At 43.0% G+C, this 22,698-nt stretch overlaps 1 protein-coding gene across 6 annotated transcripts in view; it reads left to right on the forward strand.

Moving 5' to 3' along the window:
• NMNAT3 (nicotinamide nucleotide adenylyltransferase 3) overlaps window positions 1-22,698 on the forward strand; it is a 109,812-nt gene that overhangs the window by 81,355 nt on the left and 5,759 nt on the right. For 4 of the 6 annotated variants that reach the window (XM_025376143.1, XM_025376142.1, XM_025376144.1 and 1 more), the window contains 2 exons: window positions 15,597-15,780; window positions 21,116-21,198. The exons of 1 other annotated variant lie outside the window; for it this stretch is intronic. In XM_025376143.1, coding sequence (XP_025231928.1) covers window positions 15,597-15,780; window positions 21,116-21,198 — 267 coding nt within the window. Of the gene's footprint in view, window positions 1-15,596; window positions 15,781-18,796; window positions 19,213-21,115; window positions 21,199-22,698 lie in introns of all 6 variants that reach the window. One more of the 6 variants, XM_025376148.1, reaches the window with a different exon arrangement.

The following is a 22,698-nucleotide window of genomic DNA, read 5'->3' on the forward strand; positions in this document are numbered from 1 at the left end:
TATCTTTGGCACACTTCACAGGCCCTGGCTATCTGCTTGATAGTTTTGAAAAGGCCTGGTCCTGTAAATAATGACTTGGCCATCTGATGGGTGCTATCAGTGCCTAAGTGAAAGGTTTGGTGAAGGGTTTTAAGTAATTTCCATTGGTTAGCTGTAGGCAAAAGTATTTTCCCTTTTTCAGTGGTTAGCCATCCTGAGGGGAGGAAACTATGTCCTCGTGAGGTTTTCCATTCTACTTTTTCTGTTGAGTACTGGGGCTTGGTTTCCTGGAGGGGATTACCCCATACTGGGGGTCCTTCTATAAGCATTTCTAATGGAGGGTCCCACCTTGCGGCTCTTTTGGCTTAAATATTCACTTCGTGGTTCTCTTTTATTTTTCTTTTTTTTTTCTTTTTGATGACCCCAGTAGTGGAAGACTGTCACCTCTTTAGGTTTCTGTACAGCCAATAATAATCTCCTAATGGCTTCCTCATGTTTGATAGGTGTTCCCTCAGAAGTTAGGAGTTCCCTTTCTCTCCATATTGCTGCTTGGGCATGGAGGACTAGGTAAGCAGACTTAGAGTCTGTATATATTTACCCTTTTTCCTTCTCCTAATTCTAGTGTCCGAGTGAGGGCTGCTAGTTCTGCCAGCTGAGCACTAGGTCCTGGAGTGATGGGATTACTTTCAAGTATTCCATTATCACTGACCATTGCATACCCCGCTTTTTGAAGTCATTTTTCTACAAAGGAACTTCCATCAGTATACAAGTTGAGGTCAGGAACAGTCAGGGGAACCTCTAGAAGGTCCCCTCGAGTGGCGTAGGTTTGAGCAATGACTTGTTGACAGTTATGTTCTGCCTTTTCTTCGTTGTCTGGAAGAAATGTGGCTGCATTAAGAGTTGCACAAGTGCACAGTTGCATCACTGGCCCTTCAAGTAATAGAGCCTGATATTTAAGTAAATGGTTGTCTGACAGCCACAAGTCTCCTTTAGCAGTGAGTATGCCATTCACATCATGAGATGTCCACACTGTAAGATCTCTTCCTTGTATTATTTTAGCTGCTTCAGATACCAAGACTGCTACTGCCACTACTACCTGTAAACAATGAGGCCAACCCTTTGCCACTACATCAGTTTACTTACTCAGGTATGCCACGGGTTGCAAGCTCATCCCTCGGACCTGTGTAAGGACTCCTAGAGCTATTCCTGTTTTTTCTGTGACATATAAAGAAAAGTCTTGCCCCGTTGGCAAGCTTAACACTGGGGCTTGAGTTAGGGTCTTCTTTAGGGCCTGGAAAGCCACTTCTGCTTCAGGTGTCCATCTTAGTAAATGGATATTGGCTTTCTGAGTTTCCTTAATTAGTATATATAATGGTCTATTTCGCTGTACGTGGGAATCCATATTCGGCAGAAGCCTGTTATGCTAAGGAACGCTCTTAGTTGCTTTAGGGTTTGGGGATGAGGATAAGCCAGTATAGGCTGGATACATTCCTCACTGAGGGCCCTGGTGCCTTTGGATAATTTTAGCCCTAAGTATTTAACCTGCTGTGAGCAGAGCTGAGCCTTCGGTTTGGAAACCTTATAGCCATAGGTAGCGAGGAAATTTAAGAGCGCTTGGGTGGCTTGATGGCATAAGGTTTCTGAATGGGTGGCTAAAAGTAAATCATCCACGTACCAAAGGACAAGAGTGTCCAGGTATGAGAATTGGCTTGAGTCTCATACTTGGGCTAATGCCTGGCCAAATAGATGGGGGCTATCCCTGAACCCTTGGGATAAAACAATCCAGGTGAGTTGAGACATTGGGTTTGAAGGATCTTCAAAGGCAAACAAGAATTGAGAGTCAGGGTGTAGAGGGATACAGAAAAAGGCATCCTTAAGGTCCAGGACTGTAAACCACTCTGCTTCCTCTGGTATTTGGGAAAGCAGAGTATAAGGGTTAGGTACAACTGGGTATAGAGGGACAACGGCCTCATTGATAATGCTGAGATCTTGCACTAACCTCCACTGTCTGTCGGGTTTCTGTACTCCTAAAATTGGAGTATTGCAGGGGCTATTGCATGGTTTTACTAGGTCTTGGGCTTTTAGGTCCTTAACACTCTTTTGGAGTCCTTGTTGGGCCTAAGGGAGTACTGCCTTTGGTAGGGAAAGGAGGCAGAAACCTTTAGTTTAACTTGAACAGGACGGGCATTCTTTGCTCATCCATATTGTCCTTCTGTTGCCCAGACTTCAGGATTAATTCCTTCCTCAAGCAGGGGACAACAAACGGGTGTTCCTTCCCCTATGTTCAGGTGTACAATGGCCCCTGCTTTTGCTAGAATGTCTCTCCCTAACAAGGGAGTGGGGCTTTCAGGAGTAATTAGAAAAGCATGTGAAAAGAGTAAAGTTCCCCAGTCACAGCTTAGTGACTGGGAGAAGTATCTAGTGACTGGCTGTCCTAGGACCCCTCGGATAGTGACAGATCTGGAGGACAGTTGTCCGGGACAGGAGAGTAACACTGAGAAGGCCATGCCAGTGTCCAGGAGACAGTTAACTTCCTGGCCTTCAATGGTCAAGCATACCCGGGGCTCTGTGAGGGTGATGGCATGGGCTGGCGCTTGCCCCAGGCACCCTCAGTCCTGCTGCTGGATTATCTGGGTAGTGGCTTCTGACTCAGAGGACTTTCATCCCCTGGGGCAGTGGGCCTTCCAGTGATTCCCTTGACATAAGGGACAAGGACGAGGGGGTGGCTTACTTCTATTTGGACAGTCTTTTTAGAGTGTCCTTGTAGACCACACTGGAAGCAAGGCCTATTAGGCATTTGATTTGCCCAGCTTTTCCCTTTTCCAGAGCCTCCAAATTCTGCTTGGCTGAGGGCCATGACTAAAGCGGTGGCCTTTTTTTAATCCTGTTTGTCCCATTCCGCCTGCTCCTCCTGATCTCTATTATAAAAAACCGAGATTGCCAAGTTCAATAGGGTTTCTAAGTTTTGCTCTGGGCCTAAGGTGGACTCTTGAAGTTTTTTCCTAATGTCTGCAGCTGACTGAGTGATAAACTTATCCTTTAAGATTAGTTGGCTTTCAATAGAGTCAGGTGACAGGGAGGTATGCTTCTTCAATGCCTCCCTTAGTCTCTCTAGAAAGGCAGTAGGATTTTCTTCCTTTCCCTGTGTTATAGTGGACATCATTGGATAATTCATAGGCTTCTTCTTAGTTTTCCTTAGTCCTCTAGCACGCAGGTTAGCAAGTGTCTGCGGCACCAATCTCCATGTTCTGATTCTGTGTCCCAGTGAGGGTCTACACTGCCTGCTGGCCTGTGGGGAATCTTTCTCTTTCCTCTGTTGTCATCCTATCATTGACCTGACAGCTACCAGAGATCGCCAAACTCTTGGGCTGCAGTTATGGCGGCACTTCTCTCATTTGGGGTTAGTGTCTGATCTAGCAGTAACATTATATCTCTCCATGTCAGATCAAAGGATTGTCCTAACCCTTGTAAAACATCAATATAGCCGTCAGGGTTATCTAAGAATTTACCTAGGTCTATTTTAATTTGCTTGAAGTCTGAGAGGGAAAAAGGTACATGCACTCTAGCTGGGCCGAATTCTCCTCCTCTCACTGCTTGGAGGGGGCATAATCGGGGAATATTGACACTCTTTGGTTCATTGTTTACCCCTTTGTCTCTCTCCTTTTGGATCATTTGGGTTGAAGGGGGATCCTTATTAGTTGGGGAAGGAGTTGGGGGGATGCTGGGGTAGGGAGGTAGACTCTGAGGGCTTCCTGTAGGGCATAAATCACACTTTTTACATAATTGCGAGTTGTCTCTTAATGAAAAGAAAGTTTGTACATATGCCACTTCACTCCATTTGCCTTCTTTTCTACAAAGGAGGTCTAGTTGCAAGATGGTGTTATAATTTATACTTCCCTCAGAAGACCAGGTTTCTCCCCCTTGAAGAGGATATCATGGCCAGGTGGTACTGCAGAAGAATATAAGTCATTTCTTTCTTAGCGTCTGAGGGTCAAATTGGTCCCAGTTCTCCAGAATACATCTTAGGGGTGTTTTTGCCTTGGGGGGAACATTTCCCATCTGAAAAAAGAACACAGGGATGCCAGCACCCCTAGTCATTTTCCACTGAGCATTAGTCCTAGAGCATCCTCTATGGTCCTAATGCTTATTCCTTTCCAGGGTGTGTAACCACCCATGGACCTCTGCTTATTGGATTAGTTACTCTCACCGGTGTAGCAGTCCTGCACCCCTTTTCCCGCCTTTTCTTGACCACAAAGAAAGGGGCCTGGGCTGCTGGGTTCTTGTGGTCCTTTACCAGCGTGCCCAACATTGCCTTTGTGCTCAGAAGTGAGTTCTTTTCGAGGGTGCGTAACCACCCATGGACCTCTGCTTGCTTATCGGGTTAGTTACGCTCACTGATGTAGCAGTCCTGCACCTGTTTTCCCGCCTTTCTTGACCACAAAGAAAGGGGTCCAGGCTGCTGGATTCTAGTGGTCCTCTACCAGTGTTCCCAATATTGCCTTTGTGCTCAGGGGTGAGTCCTAGAGCTGGGCTGGGTTCCTGAGTATTTCATAACAACCCAGCTGCCCCATCAGGATGCATTCCCATAAAAGCAGTTCTTATGCAAATTCATTTCAGAGAGGGTGTAGGTAACCTTTTGAGTCAGGATTGAGATAGTCTTTTGATTCTGTAAGTACATTAAGGCTTAGCTGAGTGCAAACGGCTTGCACGTTTGAGGAGATCAATCATTAGGCAATTTTTCTAAGTCTGCTTCCACAAGAGTCTGTATCAATTACTGAATACCCATTGTGGTTTTTTCCTCAATCACCTGGGAGGAACCATCTATCTCCTGTCCTGAAGGGAGTTCCTCTTAGGTCTGGTCGGACCCTTATATGGTAATTAAGATTTAAATCCCCTGTTAGGAAATCTGTTGGGTTAAGGGAATTACCAGTGGTTGGTGTTAAATTATCTTTTTTTTTTTTTTTTTAACAGAATAGCCCCATATTTTAAGATTTTTGAGTTAGTAAGCTACCTTTTTGCTTTTTTGACTTAGAATAATTCTGAACTGGTGAGGTGTGCTAACAATGAGGTTTCCTCCAAAAGTTACTTTTCTACTTTCTTCTGTTAGCAAAGCAGTTGCCACTACAGATTGAATGCTGCTACAGATTGAATGGGTTACTGGGTTAAGGATTTTTGATAGGAAAGCTATGGGTTGTCAGTGGTCTCAGTGTTTTTGGGCTATGCCCTTGTTTACAGTGACAACAAGGTAGTATTGGAGTATTATAGGATCATGGAGAAGACCTTCAATTATCAATTATAGGTTTTAAATTTACCCTTGCTTTTAGAGGAATAGGGCACACGGGGTTTTTTTTGTGTGTTTTTTGTTGGTTTTTTTGTTGTTGTTGTTTTTTTACTATTTTTATCTTTCTCTTTCTTTTACTCTTTGACTCCCTCTGTCTCTCTCTCTCTCCTCTGTCCCTCTCCTCCATCTCTCTCTGCCTCTCCTCTCTCTCTCTCTCCTCCATCTCTCTCTCTCTTTCCTCTGCCTCTCTCTCTTCCATGTGTCTCTCTCTCTCTCTTTCTCTCTCTCTCTTCCATGTCTCTCTCTCTCCTCCTCTTAGCCACAAACTTAGGGCCCTGGCAAGGGTGGTGGGGAATGGGTCCCACATAACTGCCCATGTCGAGAGTTGTGTGTCTAAATTGGGAGGGACATCAGGGACAAGACTCCCTGGGTTTATAGCCTAGATGCCTAAGGACTCAGCGTAGAGCTTTCTTAGATCCCTTTGGAGATACAACTTGCTAGAGGAAATGAAGTCTGAACCTTTAGTACCTAGGAGGCAGGGATCAGAGGAAGCAGATTCAGAGGTAAGGAGAATTTTGGGGCTACACTCTCAAGAAAGTCACAGTCAGGACCCAGGAGGTATGGGTCAGAAGGAAAGGTAGGCGTGCATGCATGGGTGACTGTTGAGTAGAGACTTCTGGCTGCACCATGATCTCTACCAGCTACTGCCAGGAGTTCGGGACAACAGCTTTCTGCCTCTAGTTGGCCCTCAGCTTCCCCAAGAAAATTGAAAGTGGAAGCTAGCTCCAGGCAGACCAACGTCCCCAGCCCAGAAGGGTTGAGGGTTGTTAGAAAGCCCTTCCCCAGATAGCCTCACACCTGAGTCTTAAGTCCTGCAGCCACGCAAATCGTTTTTAACTGGCCGACAGATGCCTGGTATTTTCCTTCAGTTCTGAGGAAGAATAGGACAGAATAGCAAGCAAAAGTGGTCCCATATTACTCACCGCTTTGGAGGTCCCATCTGGGTTGCCAAAATGTTACCAGGGGGTCCTTGCTCCCCGAGCTCCCAAGATGGTGGCGGGCCGCTTCCAAAATGGCAGTGGGCCACTTCCAAGATTGTTGCAAGCCTTGTGGTCTCTGACCTGGAGTTCTTGGCCTCACAGATTCCAAGGAATGGAATCTTGGGCCATGCGGTGAGTGTTATAGCTCTATTAGAAGCCATGGGTCACAGAAGAGAACCATGGAACCTAGTGACTCAGCTCGATTAGTGTTCAGCTCAATTAGGACAAACCTGGGCACTTAGCCGTGTGGAAACAATGGCAAGCCTTTAGCCCAATCAAGAGCCGCAGTGGGCGCCTCACTGGATCAGGAGCACAGCAGACACTCTGCCGGATCTGGAGGGATGGAAGTCAGCAACGATCTGCAACAGCAGCAAACAGCAGTGGTGGACAGCAAGCGAAAGCTCAGCTCCAGCTGTAACAAACATGGACCAGAAGAGTGCAGTTGCAACATTAACAGAATGAAAACAGAGCTCCCATATAAAGGGAGGGGACTCAAAGGGGGTTGCCCTAAAAGTGATGTTTTCAAGAGTGCTAATGACCAAGAAGAACACATATCATATAATCTAAATAAAGAAGATATAAAAATGAATTTACATTATTTGAAGAAAAATATACAAAAAAATGCAAAATGAATATAATATAAACCATATTAACCTCTTACATATGTTTTACTTTTTATCCTTCACACTTTTCAGTAGACTGTAATCTTTCTACAGTGTGCATTAATTTTTAAGCTTATTTTATATATCATATTTATAAATTTATTAGATAATAAAAGTTGTTATTCTAAGGCTTATAGTGTTATTTGTTCCATCCTCATTTCTAATTCCTGGTTCCCAGAACAATCACTTATGCCTCTTTCAGATGTTTTCTCTGGTACTTGACTCCCCATTTCTAAATAATAAGCTTATACTGTTGTATCTTGTTTTTTTCAGATTTAGATAATATATCTTGGCTTCCTTCAGGAAAAATGAAGATTTCACTCTCTCACACCTTCACCCTCCCATTCACACCTCGCCTCCACCACATGCTCCCAAATTGATTAGCTCATAACTTTGGGTTCAATTCATATTATTGTTCACATTTATGTCTATGTAAATAGTGTCAACAAAACCATGCAGTGCACTATGATTCCATTGCTTCTCATATAAACTTTGGGTTTTTTCCTAGAGTTAATAATTGTTCATTTATTTGTTGCCTTAGTTCCTTATGCCTATCATTAATTCAGTCTCAATTTTACCAAAAGATCTCTAAAACTCTTCTTAGTACAGACAAATTAATCAGATGATCTATCTGTTCCATTTTTTGTCTGCCCATATCCCTCCTAAAGCCCTCCAGGTCCTATCTGGACATCCAGCTCTGTGTACCCACTATACTGTCATCCTGGGATTGCCTTTCACTGTCTCCCTGGGGATTCTCTTTGCCTGTTTCCTGATTCAAAACCCTTGTTTCTTGGATTTCATGTCTTCTCTTCTGCTTTTGGGTTTACTCTCTTATTTGGGTGGTGGAATGTGTCCTCCAGCATCTTTGTGAAAAAAGGGTATAGAGGAGGTAAATTTTCTGAAACCTAGCATGTATGAACACATCTTCATGCCATACTTCAAAGGGCAGTAAACTACAGCCCACAAGCCAAATCTGACCCATATCCTATTTTCATTTATGTTGTGAGCTACGGATGGTTTGCTTACATTTTTTAAATGGCTTCAAAAATTATGCAACAAAGTTTGTATGTAGTCCATAAAAACTGTATGTGGCCTGCAAAGCGTAAACTATTTACTGTCTGTCCCGTAATAGAAAAAGCCTGCTGACGCCTGTTCCAATTGATGGTAGCTTGGCCAAATGTAGAATTAAGGTTGGAAATTATTTTCCTTTAACATTTTGAAGACTTCCCTCCACTGTCTCCTGGATTCAAGACTTGCTGTTGAGAAATCCAATGCTATCCTGCTTTCCAAGTTCTGTATATTAAACCTCTGGTATCTCTTTTGAAACTTTTGAAACTTTTAGGACCTTCTGTTTAAACCTACTGGTCTAAAATTTTATAAGGTTTTGACATTGTGTGAATCTTCTTTTATGCCAAATGCTGATTCTCAGAGGACCATTGATTCTGAAAATATATGTCCTTCTAGTCTGGGAAAGTAGAATGTCTTATTTATTTGATGATTTCTTCTGTTCTCCTGTTCTCTTTCAGAAATTTCTATTAGTTCAATGTGTACCTCATAGATAAAACCTCTAGTGTTTTCTTCTTTGTAGTATGCAATTCCTGCATATAATTCCTGAAAATCCTACATACAATTTCTGTATTGCCTTTGTATCCTCCAAGTTCCTTTGCTCCTGGTAGCTGTTTTAGTCTCTGTCTTTCATGGTAAGCACCTTTCCAAAATTTGTCTCTTCCTAGACTGTCCACTCATGTTTGCAGATCAGGTCCCAGATGCAGGCTAGAAGCTCTTGATGTGAGTGTAAAGCTGCACGGTTATATGATCAGGTCCTAGGTTCAAGACCCCCAAATGTGTATAGATGTTGGTGTCTTCTTCTAGGTAGGTCTGTTCCCCAGAGAGACATTCTGGGAAACATACTTAATCTTTCTGTCTTAAAGATGTTACTTCCCCGCACTCAACTGTGCCTATATTTGAGAATGAAGGTTCTCTCTGGTCCAACCCAGGCAGAAAGCAGATATCTGCCCTTCTGCCACAATGGGAGGATAAGGTAGGCTATTGGAGGCTGGGGTGGATCTAAGGACTCTTCAAACAAACTCTAAACTGGCCCTCCTGTTTTCAGGCCCTCTGGCACCCCCACCTGGAGAGGTTCTTGGCTCCTTCAGTTCCTCAGCCACTCTGGGCCTCTGCTACTGCGCAGCTTGCCTCTTATGCCTTTCCTGCATGCAGAAGACTCTGCTTGGTTTGTTACTGTTTTTTATCAGCTCTCCAGTGTCCAAAATGTTTTGCATTTTCCCAACTATTGTCTCCTTTTGCACTCTCTTTGCTCTTGTGATTTCATGCTTTGTTTATTCCTTTATCATTTTATTAGTTTTCAAAGAGGGTGAAGATAAACAAGGAATTCTATCTGTAAGGATAGTATATCTTTGTTCTAACTGATGTGCTCATCGTGTTATCCAGAACGAAAAGACAAGTTCGTGTCCTTAAGGAGTGCTCAGTGTCATGGGAAAGGCACAGGCAGATGAATCATGTTCATACAGGTGCTGTAATGGAGATGTGTCTGAGCAGCAGAGGGTCACAGGAGAAGTATCTGCATCTAGTGGGGGAGGGGCTGGGAGGGTCACTGGGATTGTGGCCAAGAGCAGTGGGGAAGGGAAAAGGCTCGGACTTACAACCATTTGGAGGGCAAGAAGGAGTTTTAGATCAAATTGTTATTTTTATTGACTCTCCTCTCCTGGGTGCTATAAAAAGCATTGATTTCTCAATGCAGGGCCTGCCCTATCAAGATGAGCTAAAGCATCACAGGTGACACCTGGGTATCCAACACGCCCAGCAGAGCTGCCTGGGGAGAGCCCTGTCCTTCCACCATTTTCTTCTATAAAACAGAAATTAATGTGAAGGCTAAATGGAAATTGCTCAAGAAAGTCAGCACCCAACAGGAGTTAGTCCTCCTAGCCCCCATTTCTTTTAAACAGGAAGAGAAAAAGAAGTAGCATGTATGTCCCGTGTATAACATGGAGCTCAGACATGCAGAAAGATCACTAACTTTGCTTTCTGTAACATTCAGCTTGATCTTAAGCCACCATTCCATGAATTGTGAAAAAATGTGCCACTTCAAGGGGTTCTTGAAGTTGTGAACTTTTTAATGTTCAGCTTAGTCTTTTGCAGGTTAGTTATTAATCGAGTGCATTTTTTCCTGCCTACCTCCCCAAGAGTGCATTAAGCATCCTGGATGGCTTAGCATCCTGGCTTCCAAAACAGGGCAGCTGCCCTCACTACTTTCTAGCCAAGGGATCTGTCCTTAATCTTAGGCACTGGCATCTATCCACTGTCACTCCACTATTGAAGCCTCCTCAGCTTTTCTTGTCTCAGGCATTATATCCCTGCTGTCTGGATCTGTGCCTAGGCGCCCCCTGGTACTGCCAATGCCATAGTCCCTGGCCTTGGACTGAACTCCCTATACCCTGTATCTACCCGCTAGTAGCCCAAGTACCTGCTGACTGCTAATTCTCAGCCTCCTTCACTATTCTTCTTAAGGAGACTTAGAATTGCTGTGGATCTGTGCCATGCCCTGCCAAAGCTGAAGGAGAGTGTTCTGAAGCCCTCTCTGCTATATATGCCACATGCCATTTCTACCCTGTCAGTGCCGTTCCATATTGGCACAGAGCAATGCAAGGTGGTCTTCCAGAATTCCAGGTGGGAAGCAAAATATAAACTCCACTGCTCTACCATTGCCAGATTTAACTGGGCCTCTTAACTATGCCCTCCCAAACCCCAATACAAATTAGGTTTATCTCTGCAGGTTATGAGAATATAGGGAGCAGGCCTAATGCCTGTCTAAACTGTCACCACAGACATTGTCTATCAGGTTCTTCTCTGCCCTTCTGCCCATCCTTCCACCTCACCTCATCCTCAGGCCAAGAAGGGCCTTTTGTTTTCATTTTCACATTCTTTTCTTTTTACTGCTCTGTGAGCTTTAGTGAAACTGTGCGTTCTGATTCCCTGGGTTTTCTGGTTCTTGATTATTTTAAGAGTAACTTTTGGAACTTAAATAAACCTTTTCTCTCTCAATATAGCCTGGCTCTTTTAAATGAAAGCTTTAACCTTCACAAGCATTACCTCTGAAATGAGTTTCAAGAGCCAGTTGTGGGAGTCAAAAACTGAATATGACCTCCTTGCTCTCAGCTGGGTTCTGCCATCCCCTTGAAGGAGGGAGTACCTCAGCCCTCAGGAAGGAGAGTCTGGGCCTGCCAGGATTACCATGCATGGAAAATGCTTCCAGTTTCCAGAGGGGCAGGCCACACTCTTAGGATCAACTTTCCCATTACAACAACAAAAAGTGGTGGGTAGAACATTTTCCACACTTTACCTTTTTTTAACTTTTATTTTGAGTTCGAGGGTACATGTGAAGGTTTGTTTTGTAGATAAACTTATGTCACAGGGGGTTTCTTGCACAGATTATTTCCTTACCCAGGTATTAAGTTTAGTGCCCATTAGTTGTTTTCTCCGCTCCTCTCACTCTCCACCATCCACCCTCAAGTAGACCCCAGTATGTGTTGGTCGCTTCTTTGTGATCATGAGTTCTCACCATTAGCTTCCACTTGTAAGTGAGAACATGCAGTATTGGTTTTCTGTTCTCCTTCTCTTTAGCAAACTTCACTTTTAAAGCTAAAAAACTGAGAGTTAAACACCTGTAACCAGAGAGGTTAGCAGGCTATGGGAGCACCAGAGCCACTGGTGCCCTGTGAGCACTTGCCAGAACTGCTCACTTAAGCTTTGAATCAGCAGCCATGCAAGTGGGGAAGAATAGAATTCAGAGACTGGATCCCTTCCAAGCGGAGAGGCCTCAGAGTTGACTTCCCACAGGGAGCTATACCCTCAGGGGTAAAGTGAACTAGATCTTAATTCACCTTTTCTCCCTAATCCTAGAGAACTTCTGAGAAGCCTTAGTGCCTTAGTGCTGAGACAAGCAAAAGAAGAAAAGTGAAAGGATAAAATATCCCTAGGAAGAAGTAGCCACACATGAGTCCTTCTTCAGATTTGAAACTCCCATCCTGGATTAGCCAAAAAAACTCAAGCCAGGAATTTGATTTCAGGTTATTCATGAGCTTTAATAACTCTAGGTGCCTGACAAAAGCAAATATGAACTGTCTCTGGAATATCTATCTTAGATCTGGAGATCCTTCACAAATAACTGCTCAGGGGCATTCACCAGAAAACATTCAAAAATAGGCACAAAAGAAAACAATATAACTAAGAACTATCAGAAAAAACAGACAACAGAAATAACCTGTACAGACTTTGAAATTGGCATTGTATGATACAGATTTTAAAAGTAGCATTTATATCTAAAGAAAAAAGAAACTATAGAAAGTCACTTACCAGATTTGATGAAAAACTCATCAGAATTTATAGAAATTATGACCAAAATAAACAAAATTAAAAGTTTATTGAAAGCCCATTAAATGTGTGCACACCAAAAACAGGATCCCAAAATACATGGAGCGGAAACTGATAGAGCTGAAAGGCAAAATAGACAAATTCACAATTATAGGTAGAGACTTCAACACCCCACAATTGCCAATTACTGCTGCTGGACAGAACTACTGGACAGAAAATCAGCAAGGATATAGAACTAAAGACACTCAACAACAGCATCAAATTGACGTGTAATAGAACTCTCCATCCAGCAACAGCAGAATATATATTTTTAAGCACCTATGGAATATTCACTAAGATAGGTCATATTCTGAACTATAAAACAATCCTGAAAATGTATGAAACGAAAGATGAAAGTACTAAAAAGAAAAACAGAAAATCCACAATCATAGTGAGAGATTTTAACATGCCTCTGTTTACAGAAAAAATCAGAACGTAGATTTAAGCAAAACAATTAGTAATCTTGACTGAATGGACAGAACATTACATTTGACAACCATAGAATATGCATTCTTTTTAAGCACACGTAGGACATTTACCAAAACTCACCGTATACTAGGACATAAATCAAATATCAACATGTTTCACAAGATTGAATCAATATGGAGTATATTCTCTGACTGCGGTGCAACTAAGCTAGAAATCAATAACAAAAAGATAACCAAAAATCACAGTTTGGTAATTAAGAAAAATACTTCTAAATAATTCATAGATCAAAACAGACGGGTAATAATGGAAATTAGAAAATGCTTTGAACTGAATGATCATGAAAACACTACATATCAAAATTTGTGGGATTACTTAGAGGGCAATTTTATAGCCTGAACTGTATATAGTAGGAAATAAGGATGTGAGGGCGATATGGCTATGACATCTGTCGCCACACTGATCGCCAGAGTTGATTCGGTTGATCTGGCTGGCTAGGCGGGTTCCTCTTCCTCCCTCACTGCTCCATGTGCGTCCCTCCTGAAGCTGCGCGCTGGGTTGAAGAGGATGACTATCCCCGATAGAGGAGGACCTTCAGTCAAGGGTATACAAGTAGCTGCACTCCTCTGCTAGAACCTCCAAACAAGTTCTCAAGGAAATAAGCAGACTGCAAATTAAGTTTAGGCGTACACCACAAGAAGTTAGAAAAAGAATAGCAAAATAACACCAGTAGAGTAGAAGGATAGAATTATTAAAAATAAGACCAGAAATTAGTGAAACAGAAAGCAGACCTTCAGTAGAGAAAACCAATATGCCAGAAGTTGGTTCTTTGCAAAGAACCAACTAATAAAATGACAAGCCTCTAGCAATATTGCCCAAGGATAAAGAAAGAAGTCACAACGAACATTAGGAATGAAAATGGGCATCACTGCAGATGGTTCAGATAAAAGACATTAAACAGATAAAAGAATATCATAAAGAACTTTATGCCTGTAAATTTCAAATTTTAGATATGATAAGCAGAATCCTGGAAAATGTAAGTGGCCAAAATCATAATGAAGAAGTGAAAATCTGAATTATAATCGTTAAAGAAATTAAATTAGTAGTCAAAAATTTGACTACTGAGTCTGCTCCCACTCAGGATGAGGCACTGGAGATATTTATCACCTGCCTGAATCCAGGCTGCCAGGTGGTGAGCGTCTGTCTGTATGTGGAACACCACTGCTCTCTCTTATCTAGGAATGTAGCAGGTCGTCCAGGGTATCATCTCTCCTGTCAGTGACAGCACAAATTAAACTCTGGCCTCACAAAACTTCACTGGTGAGTTCTACAAAACACTCAGCAAAAGAAAAAAAAAAAATGTTGTTTCAGGCTGGGCACAATGGCTCATGCCTGTAATCTCAGCACTTTGGGAGGCCGAGATGGGTGGGTCACTTGAGGTCAGGGGTTGGAGACCAGCCTGGCCACCATGGCAAAACCCTGTCTCTACTAAAAATTAAAAAATTAGTTGGGCATGGTAGCACATGCCTGTAGTCACAGCTACTCGGGAGGCTGAGGCAGGAGAATTGCTTGAACCCAGGAGGCGGAGGTTGCAGTGAGCTGAGATCGCACCACTGCACTCCAGCCTGGGTGACAGAGCAAGACTCTGTCTCAAAAATAAAGTTATTTCAGTCCTAACACAAGATCTGTTACAGGATTGAAAAAGAACTCTCCAACACTTTTTATGAGGCTAGGATAACCTTGATACCAAAACCTGATTAGGACAGTGAGAGAAAGGAAAATTATAGACCTGTCTTACTACCTGAAAAACAAATTAGCAAAGGGAACCCACCAATACACAAGAAAGGTAATATATCTTGGCCAAATAGGGCTTATCTCAGGAATGCAGTGTTAGTTTAGGATTCGAAAATTCATCAATGCAATTTACTATATTAACTGAGTAAAGGAGAAAAAAAAATCGCACAATCAAGAGTTGCAGAAAAATTTAATGAAATTCAACATTCATTTATGGCAGGCACTCTTAAACTAGGAATAACAGGGAATGTCTCATAACAACATATTTGTCAAGATAGACTAGGCTAGCTGCAATAATAAATCCTCTAGTTTTAGGAGCTTAACACATGAAAATATATCTCTCACCAAATGAATCCCATGTGGGTTTAGAAGATCTACAGGGCAGTTATCAGAGTGAGCACAGTCCATGTCTATTTCAAAGTACACTCTCCCATTCCTGGGAGAAAGAGCACATTCCTCCCAGGTCAGTGATGGCCTGTGTAGTCCATCTACAGCCAATACCCACCAACCCTGGTTCACGCTAAAATCTCATCCTTTTGTCCTTCATCCTCAAAATCCCCATTTGGGCTAAGAAACTACATATAATTTTCATCCTCACATAGAGGGCAAAAATAGTGCCCCTGTTCATTCCTAGAGGAGGGGAAGTCATGCTGTTCCTCAGCTATATCCTGATCCTAACTGTCCACACTGCTGTATGGGACCCTTGCCTGAGCTCCACCCTCACAGCCTTTGTCTCAGCAGAGAAACCTTTCTCTCAGTGCTCCCTGGGTTGTAGAAGACTCTAGAGGAGAAGCACATGTTCACTGAGGTAGTGCCTTTACCCTTGCCTAAAGGAGCTACCCTTTCTCCCCCATGAGAGAATGCCAGAGTCTACTCCCACTTAGGATGAGGCACTGGAGATATTTAGCACCTGCCTGAATTCAGGCTGCCAGGTGGCGAGCATCTGTCTGTATGTGCAACACCACTGCTCTCTCTCTTACCTAGGAATGTACCAGGTCATCCAGGGTATCATCTCTCCTGTCAACGACAACTATGGGAAGAAAGACCTCGCAGCTTCTCATCACCGAGTGGCAATGGCCCGGCTGGCCCTGCAGACATCCGACTGGATCCGGGTGGACCCCTGGGAGAGTGAGCAGACACAGTGGATGGAGACAGTGAAGGTGCTGAGGTAATAGTAGTCACTCTCCTGTGTGATGACCAGGGGTCACGGGAGATGTCTGCAGAGCCTGCGGGGTAAAAGGTAGGGCAGTTTGTGGGGCTGGGTTTCTGCCAGGCCTTCTCAGCAAATATCCAAGAAGCAGTTTCTACTTAGCAGGAGAGAGACCAACAGATTCACATTCTCAGAGGGGTCCCTGAGCAGAAAAATTACAAAACACTATCCTTTCAAAAGCACTTTGTAGAAACACCCAACCTTATGTCAGATGACTGTAGCACTGGGGTCTAACGCCACCACTTAGTAGCTGTGTGACTTTAAGCAAGTGATTTGACGTCTCTGAGACGTATTTCTCACTTGCAAAATGGAGACAGCAAAACCTAATGAGGATTTTTTAAATGTAAATAACTTTCCTGACCCAGAACTACATAATAATATTCAGTAGGTGGGACCTTTTGTTATTTTTATCATAGTCTAGGCTGAAAACTACATCTTTAGAATAAGCTGTCTTTTTTAATTGTACAATTCCTGGGTTATGTAAACCCAGACTTTTATGTGAAATAGAAAAAAAGACTGTAAATCTAGAAACAGTTACTCTGGATTATTTTTTCTTCTGGAATTTCTATTTGTATTCAGCATATGTAATCAAACTGTTTAAAACCCCAAGCCAGCCCTGAATGTTAGGGCAGTGGGTCACTAGCTTGTGTCTGCAAACTTTAAGGGGAATTGCCAGAGAAGCAGGAAGTCCCACCTCTCCTGGCTGTTGGGATTGTGAGGATGGCCTGCCTCATCACTAATGACAACCAGCTCTGCTGGAAGGGATTGCAAATTGCTGTGTCTTTTGTCTATTTAGAACCACTAGGATCGGCAGGAAATGGGAGGCACAAGGGACAAGGTGGAATGATTGACAGGCCTGTTCATAATGTGTTTTAGTTTTCATTTTTTCTTGTCTTCAAAATCACTTGGGAGAAAAAGGTTTACCTTTTTAGTAGAGGTAATCATTTAGTTTTTATATCCTGGTTCTTATTACTTACCTTTTACTGGGGAAAGAAGCAGCTGGAAGCATTTAGCAGTTACAGTGTTGCTTCAGAACCTGTTGCCAAATTAAAAGGAGAGCCATTATAAAATAATTGTTATGACACATGCTCTTCTTTATTTTTTTAAACTACCCATTAGTATAAACAAAGACCCATATATTGAAAATTATATAAGGAATAAATTGACACCTAGATCATCCTTTTAGAATGAGTCATGCAGTCATTTCTCATTAGAAGCAAGAGAATAGATAGATCATCCAACAAGTAGTTTAGCTTGAATATGTAGGCAGAAACAGACGCTTTCTCCTCCACCCAGTGAGAAGCACTGTAGCCTAGGACACAGGTTTTAGAGCCAAATTTACTAGCGGGATGACTTACGTGATTTAGCCTCCCTGAGTCTCAATTTCTCACCTAATAAAATGGAAATGACATCACCCACTTCACTAGGATTCTGTGTGAATTAAATGAGATGATGTAGGCAAAACACCTGGTTTATGGTAGGCACTTAATAATGTTAGCTACCTTCCCTGAATCCCTAATGCTGGCCCATAATTTGTCCTCAAAACAGATAAGCCATTCATGGATAAATAGAAGTTGACCATAGTACTATTTATGATTACTTGTGCTGAGTGAGCTAAGATTGTACTGAACGCATTCGTTTTCTTTTTAATTTTTTTTTTTTTTTTTTGAGATAGGGTCTCAAAAAAAAGCTCCATGGTGATTCCAATACAGGCTAGCCCACTGCTTCAGCTGCCAAGTTTATGAATTAAGCTCTGTTGCTCAGGCTGGAGTGTAGTGGCACGATCTCGGCTCACTGCAGCCTCCGCCTCCTGGGTTCTAGCAATTCTCCTGCCTCAGCCTCCCAAGTAGCTGGGATTACAGGCACCACCATGCCCAGCTAATTTTTTGTATTTTTAGTAGAGGCGGGGGTTCACCATGTTGGCCAGGTTGGTCTCCAACTCCAACCTCAGGCGATCCACCCACCTCAGCCTCCCAAATTGCTGGGATTACAGGCATGAGCCACCACACCCGGCCTGTTTTTAATTTTTTTTTATATATCTCCTTTATTCCTGTGTTTCTTGGTGTTGGCCTGCACACTGGAATCACCCAGGCAGCTTTTAAAAGTACCCATGTTTGGGTCTCACCCCAGAGACTAGCATGTCTTTGGTCTGGGTTGGGGCATCAGGATTTTTAAAAGCTACGGGGTTATTCTAATATATGGCTAGCCAACAGCTTTAGCTGCCAAGCATATGAATTAAGTTTATGATCAGTACCAAGATGCATCCAAACCAGCGGTCTCAACTCTGGCTGCAGGAATCACTTAATAAGCTTTTCCAAATGCTCACCTCCTCCTACCCACCCCAGAGATTTTGATTTGTCAGGGATGGGCTCTAAACATTGCTATTTTCATAAAAGTTCCCATATGTATTTTGTGCAACCAAAATTGAGAATCACTGTTACAGTCAACACAGTTTTATAAAATGCTGATTAAGATTTTTAAAATTATTATTTGGAGTGAGTTTCATCTCCAAAATGTACCAACTGCATTTGTGTTTGATTACTAACACTTTCTGAAAAGTATCAAAATTGAGGATTTGTAAGACTGAAAATCCAGTTATAATTGTAAAGTCAGGTGGTTTTAGAAGCATGGTAGAAATCCACCCATCCTTTGCTCCATTTAGTTTCCTCTTGATAATGTCCGTAGTGAATCTACATCATAGTGGCATAGTAACAAACATCGCTATAATGGAAATTCACTGTGGAGCGTATTAAGGATTCCTTCTTTCCCTATAAGATTGTTTCTTTTTATTCTAATTTTTTAAATCTAGGTCAACTTCCATGCCTTTAGGACACTTGATAACATATGTCACTCACCTTTTCCTTGTGTTGTGGGCAAGGCCTTAGTCACATGCCACTTGATGTAATCCATCATCGTCATCACCCTTTCATGCATCCCTTTGCAAACGTGATCTTGTGTTGTCCTCATTTTACAGATAAAGAAACTGAGGCTCAGAGAGGCTACGTTAATCACAGTCACACACAAATAAACAGGACGTAGAGCTCCCATCTGTGGAGCTCTGAAGTCATGCTTATGGCCATCTTCAAAAACAGGGATCTACAGGCTGGGAGCATGATGTGGCTGGCTTTACACCTGCCACAGCTACCCTCCAATCTTTCCTGAAGACCAGTGGGGCTGCTGAGGACACCAAGAACATGCCCCCAGGGTCAGTGCACAGGCCCAAGGTACCACTCAGGCAGGCAGCAAGAAGCAGTAATGGTCATGCCCCATGGAGGCACAGTGGAAGTCCCTGGCAAATGCATGTTGTAGTGAAAGTAATTATTTCCACAACAAAGTTCAGAGATCCAGCTAATATTCAAAGTAGGGTCAACCTGAACTAGCACCTTCAAGGTAAGTAAAATGAGAAACACCACCACCTTTTACTGATCACCCTCTATGTGTGCCAGGCTCTTTCATGTATATCTAATAAGCTCGGCAACTCCAAGAGGTAGGTGGGTTTAGCCCTATTTTATACGTGAGGATGTGGAGATTCAGAAAGGGTTGTAAAATACTTCAAGTCCTACAGTTAGAAAGTGGAGGTGAGACTCGATCTACTTCAATCTGATGTGAGAGCCCATACCAATCCAAGGGTGAATCCTCAGAAATAAAGTTTACCAAAATCAAAGCAGTAAAACAATAATGAAAACACTGAGTGCAGCCAGGCTCTAAGAAGACTCTGCTGAGATAATCTGGAAGGGCTTTGAACCAGGTTAAATGTATTCATTCATCCACTCCTTCCATCATTCCTGAATTTAGCAGACCTCAGGAGCATTTTCATGGGTACTAGGAATATAAGATGAATCAGTGGTGTCCCTGTTCACAGTCTGGTGGGAAGATAGACTAAGAGTAATGATAATAACAGTTAACATTTATTGGGCTCTTTTTCTGTATGGGCTGGTGCTAAACATTTCAATTAATCCTCACAAAAGCTCTCTGGGGTAGGTTCTGTCGTGATCCCTCATTCTCTAGATAAAGAAACTAGAGACACTGAAACTCCAGAGCTACTAGTTAGAGCCAGAATTCCAACCCAGTCTAATTCTAGAACTTAACACTGTGCCCCCTCCCAATGATATTCAGCTGCAGGCCACTTCCCCAGTGTTTGGCAAGGTAGAAGCACTTCTTCATTCATGATCTTGTGATACTCAGTGTAGATAAGACCAGCATTAACTTTCATGACCAGTTTACAGATGAGGTCCACGTGGCTCTGAGAGTATCAACACTACAGGGTGTCAGGGTCATTCAAGCAAAAAAGCCTGAACTTAAACCCACCCACTCTGGCTAAAAAGCATATGCTTTTCCCACCAGGCACTACTGCCCCCTAAATACAGCTCTAGTATAAATGCATAATACAGGAAGTGGAAGTTGGCAGATCAAATTGATGCAAGAAGGGGTGTATAATGATTGCCTGTGTTTGACAAAAGCATATATAGGTATCTCATGATTTGCAGAAGTTTGATTGCTAAAGAAGGCAGGCATGCCAAATTTGTGAAAGTCTAATCATATTTGAAATGCCCAGTGCACTTCGTGTGTATTAACCCCTTTAATCTTCATAACCACCCATCAGAGGTGGGCACTGTCATAATTCCTCACTGGCAGATGCAGCACCATCCACAGAGACTTGAAATCACCCACCCAGGGTCACACAGCCAGCTGGTGGAGGAGCTGAGATTCAACCCAGGCCATCTGGCTGCAAGCCCTGGCTCTTGGCCGTCACCCTATTGCCTTCTAAAGTACTAGTTCCTAATGAGAGCAGGCAGCTTTTCTGGGAGCTAGCTGTGGGCCATGCACTGTGCCAGTGCTTCAAAATGTGTGTGTCTCCTTCACCTTCACAAGAGCCTAAAAGCAGGTGTTGTTATCCCTGCTTCTCAAATGAAAATGTGTCTTGAATTCAAGTCTGTCTGATTCTAATAGGCATGTCTTTAACCCCTACTCAACAGTGACTCCTTCTTTTTTTTTTTTTTTGAGAAATATTGAAGAAAATGTTAAAAGAGTAGAAATGTACTAATTTCCCTGCCTTCACCCATGTCACATGGAAAGTAGTGGACTGTCTTGGACAGGACTCTCCGTGAAGACCCACATGGCTTTCTGTCCCAGCACCTGGCAATGCCTGCCACAGAGTAGGCCCTCGACAGTTATTTGTGGAATGAGTGAACTAAAGTATATAAAAGCAGGTTGAGACAAAATCTGAAAATCCCTGGGTGGTTTTGAGGGCTGGAGGACAGACATACCCTGAGCCCATATGTTTACAACGCAGGCATCATCACAGCGAACTACTCAGATCTCCACCCCAGATGGAAGGCCCAGACCATGGCAAAGCACTCTCCCCAACCCCTGCAGGTGGGTGCCGACCCTCTTGTCTGTAGGAGAATGAGATGTCAGGGATTCTGTGAGAATTGAAGCGGATAGGGGTGGTCCCAGCTGCAGAGAACTTGAGTCCAACCCTCTGAGCACAGATAAGGAATTGAAGACCTGCCTGGTTGGGATGACACTTCCGAGGTTGAAGTTCAGATTAGACAATCTGCCACCACCCCCTGTAAATTGCTCTGCTAATTTGGGATTTTTTGCCCCAAAGAAGTTTACCTACCCTTGTGACTTGTTCTAATGACATGGATTATAGTCAGGGTCACGCAGGGATAAACTGATGAGTGCTGCTGGGTTTCTTTTAAAAGCCCTAGCCTTTTTGAATGTAAAATATGCCATTATAAAACTTGAACAAAGAGACTAAGACTTTATTTATAGCAGAATTACTCAATGGTTCACTCAATAGAGGAAACCTATTTTTAAGGGAATTTAAAGTTGGTTTGGATTATCCTCTTAATTTGTAAGCCTAGACGTGTAAGCCAGGAAGTGTTGTCATTTCCTGGTGTTTGATTAAACCTTGTTGGCTGTGATTTCACCGTGTGAGCTGCCCTGGTGTCAGGGGCAAAATGCATAACGCTCTCATGCAAATAAGCAGGAGCACCATGCAGCGGTGGGCGTGCAGATTCCAGCAGGTCATCTGCAGAATTTCCTATGGCAGGGTCTCCAGACTTTGGTTGGTGGAACACTGCTTCCAGATTAGAAGAGTTTAGGAATGCCGAGGTTTAGCACACCTAATGTGGTTTCTTTACTGCAGGACTTTTTAGAGCCTTTACTATGTCCATGGCCATTGTGATTCTACAAGAAAGAGAAATACCTTGCAGTCATTCTTACCACTTTTTTAAGTATGGAACTCTTTGTTCAATATCTGTTAGTATTTTTCAGAACTAGCGCTTCCTAGAGCAAGATTGGGAAACACTCTTCTAAAAAGACTTGGAAATGCTACCAGGCCCTAAAGGTGCCATGCAACAGTCCCCAAATGCTGGCCAAAGGATCACTCACAGCAGTATCCCCTGTGCAGCTTGTTAAAAGCACTAATTCCCAGGTGTCTTCCCAGACCTTCTGAGTGGGAGTAGGGCCCAGGAATCTGGATATTTAATAAGCACTCTGAGGATTTGCTTTACAGCCAGTCTGGGGGACTGTGCATGAGAGTAAGAATCTAAGAAGGAGTTACAGTACCTCCTATATAATCATCTCATATAATGTTTATTGCATTCCTCTGGTCTCTCTGTCTGCCTGTCCTCTCCGTTACCTGCATGGGCTCCTTCCCACCCATCCCCCATAAGCACAGTGCCCAGTATTCATTATCAGCCTCTCCCTTCTTTCTGCATCATCTCTGACTCAGCAGGCATTCTTTAAAGGATTCTACAGACACTTTCTGAGCACCTCACTGGAAGAGAGTCTGGGCTCAGGCTGAGAACAGAGACAGCCAGCCCCAGCCCCCATCCCAAGCTGGAGACAGGGTATGAATGGAGGTGA

Source organism: Theropithecus gelada, chromosome 2 (assembly GCF_003255815.1).
Source record: "Theropithecus gelada isolate Dixy chromosome 2, Tgel_1.0, whole genome shotgun sequence".
Taxonomy (NCBI): Eukaryota; Metazoa; Chordata; class Mammalia; order Primates; family Cercopithecidae; genus Theropithecus; species Theropithecus gelada.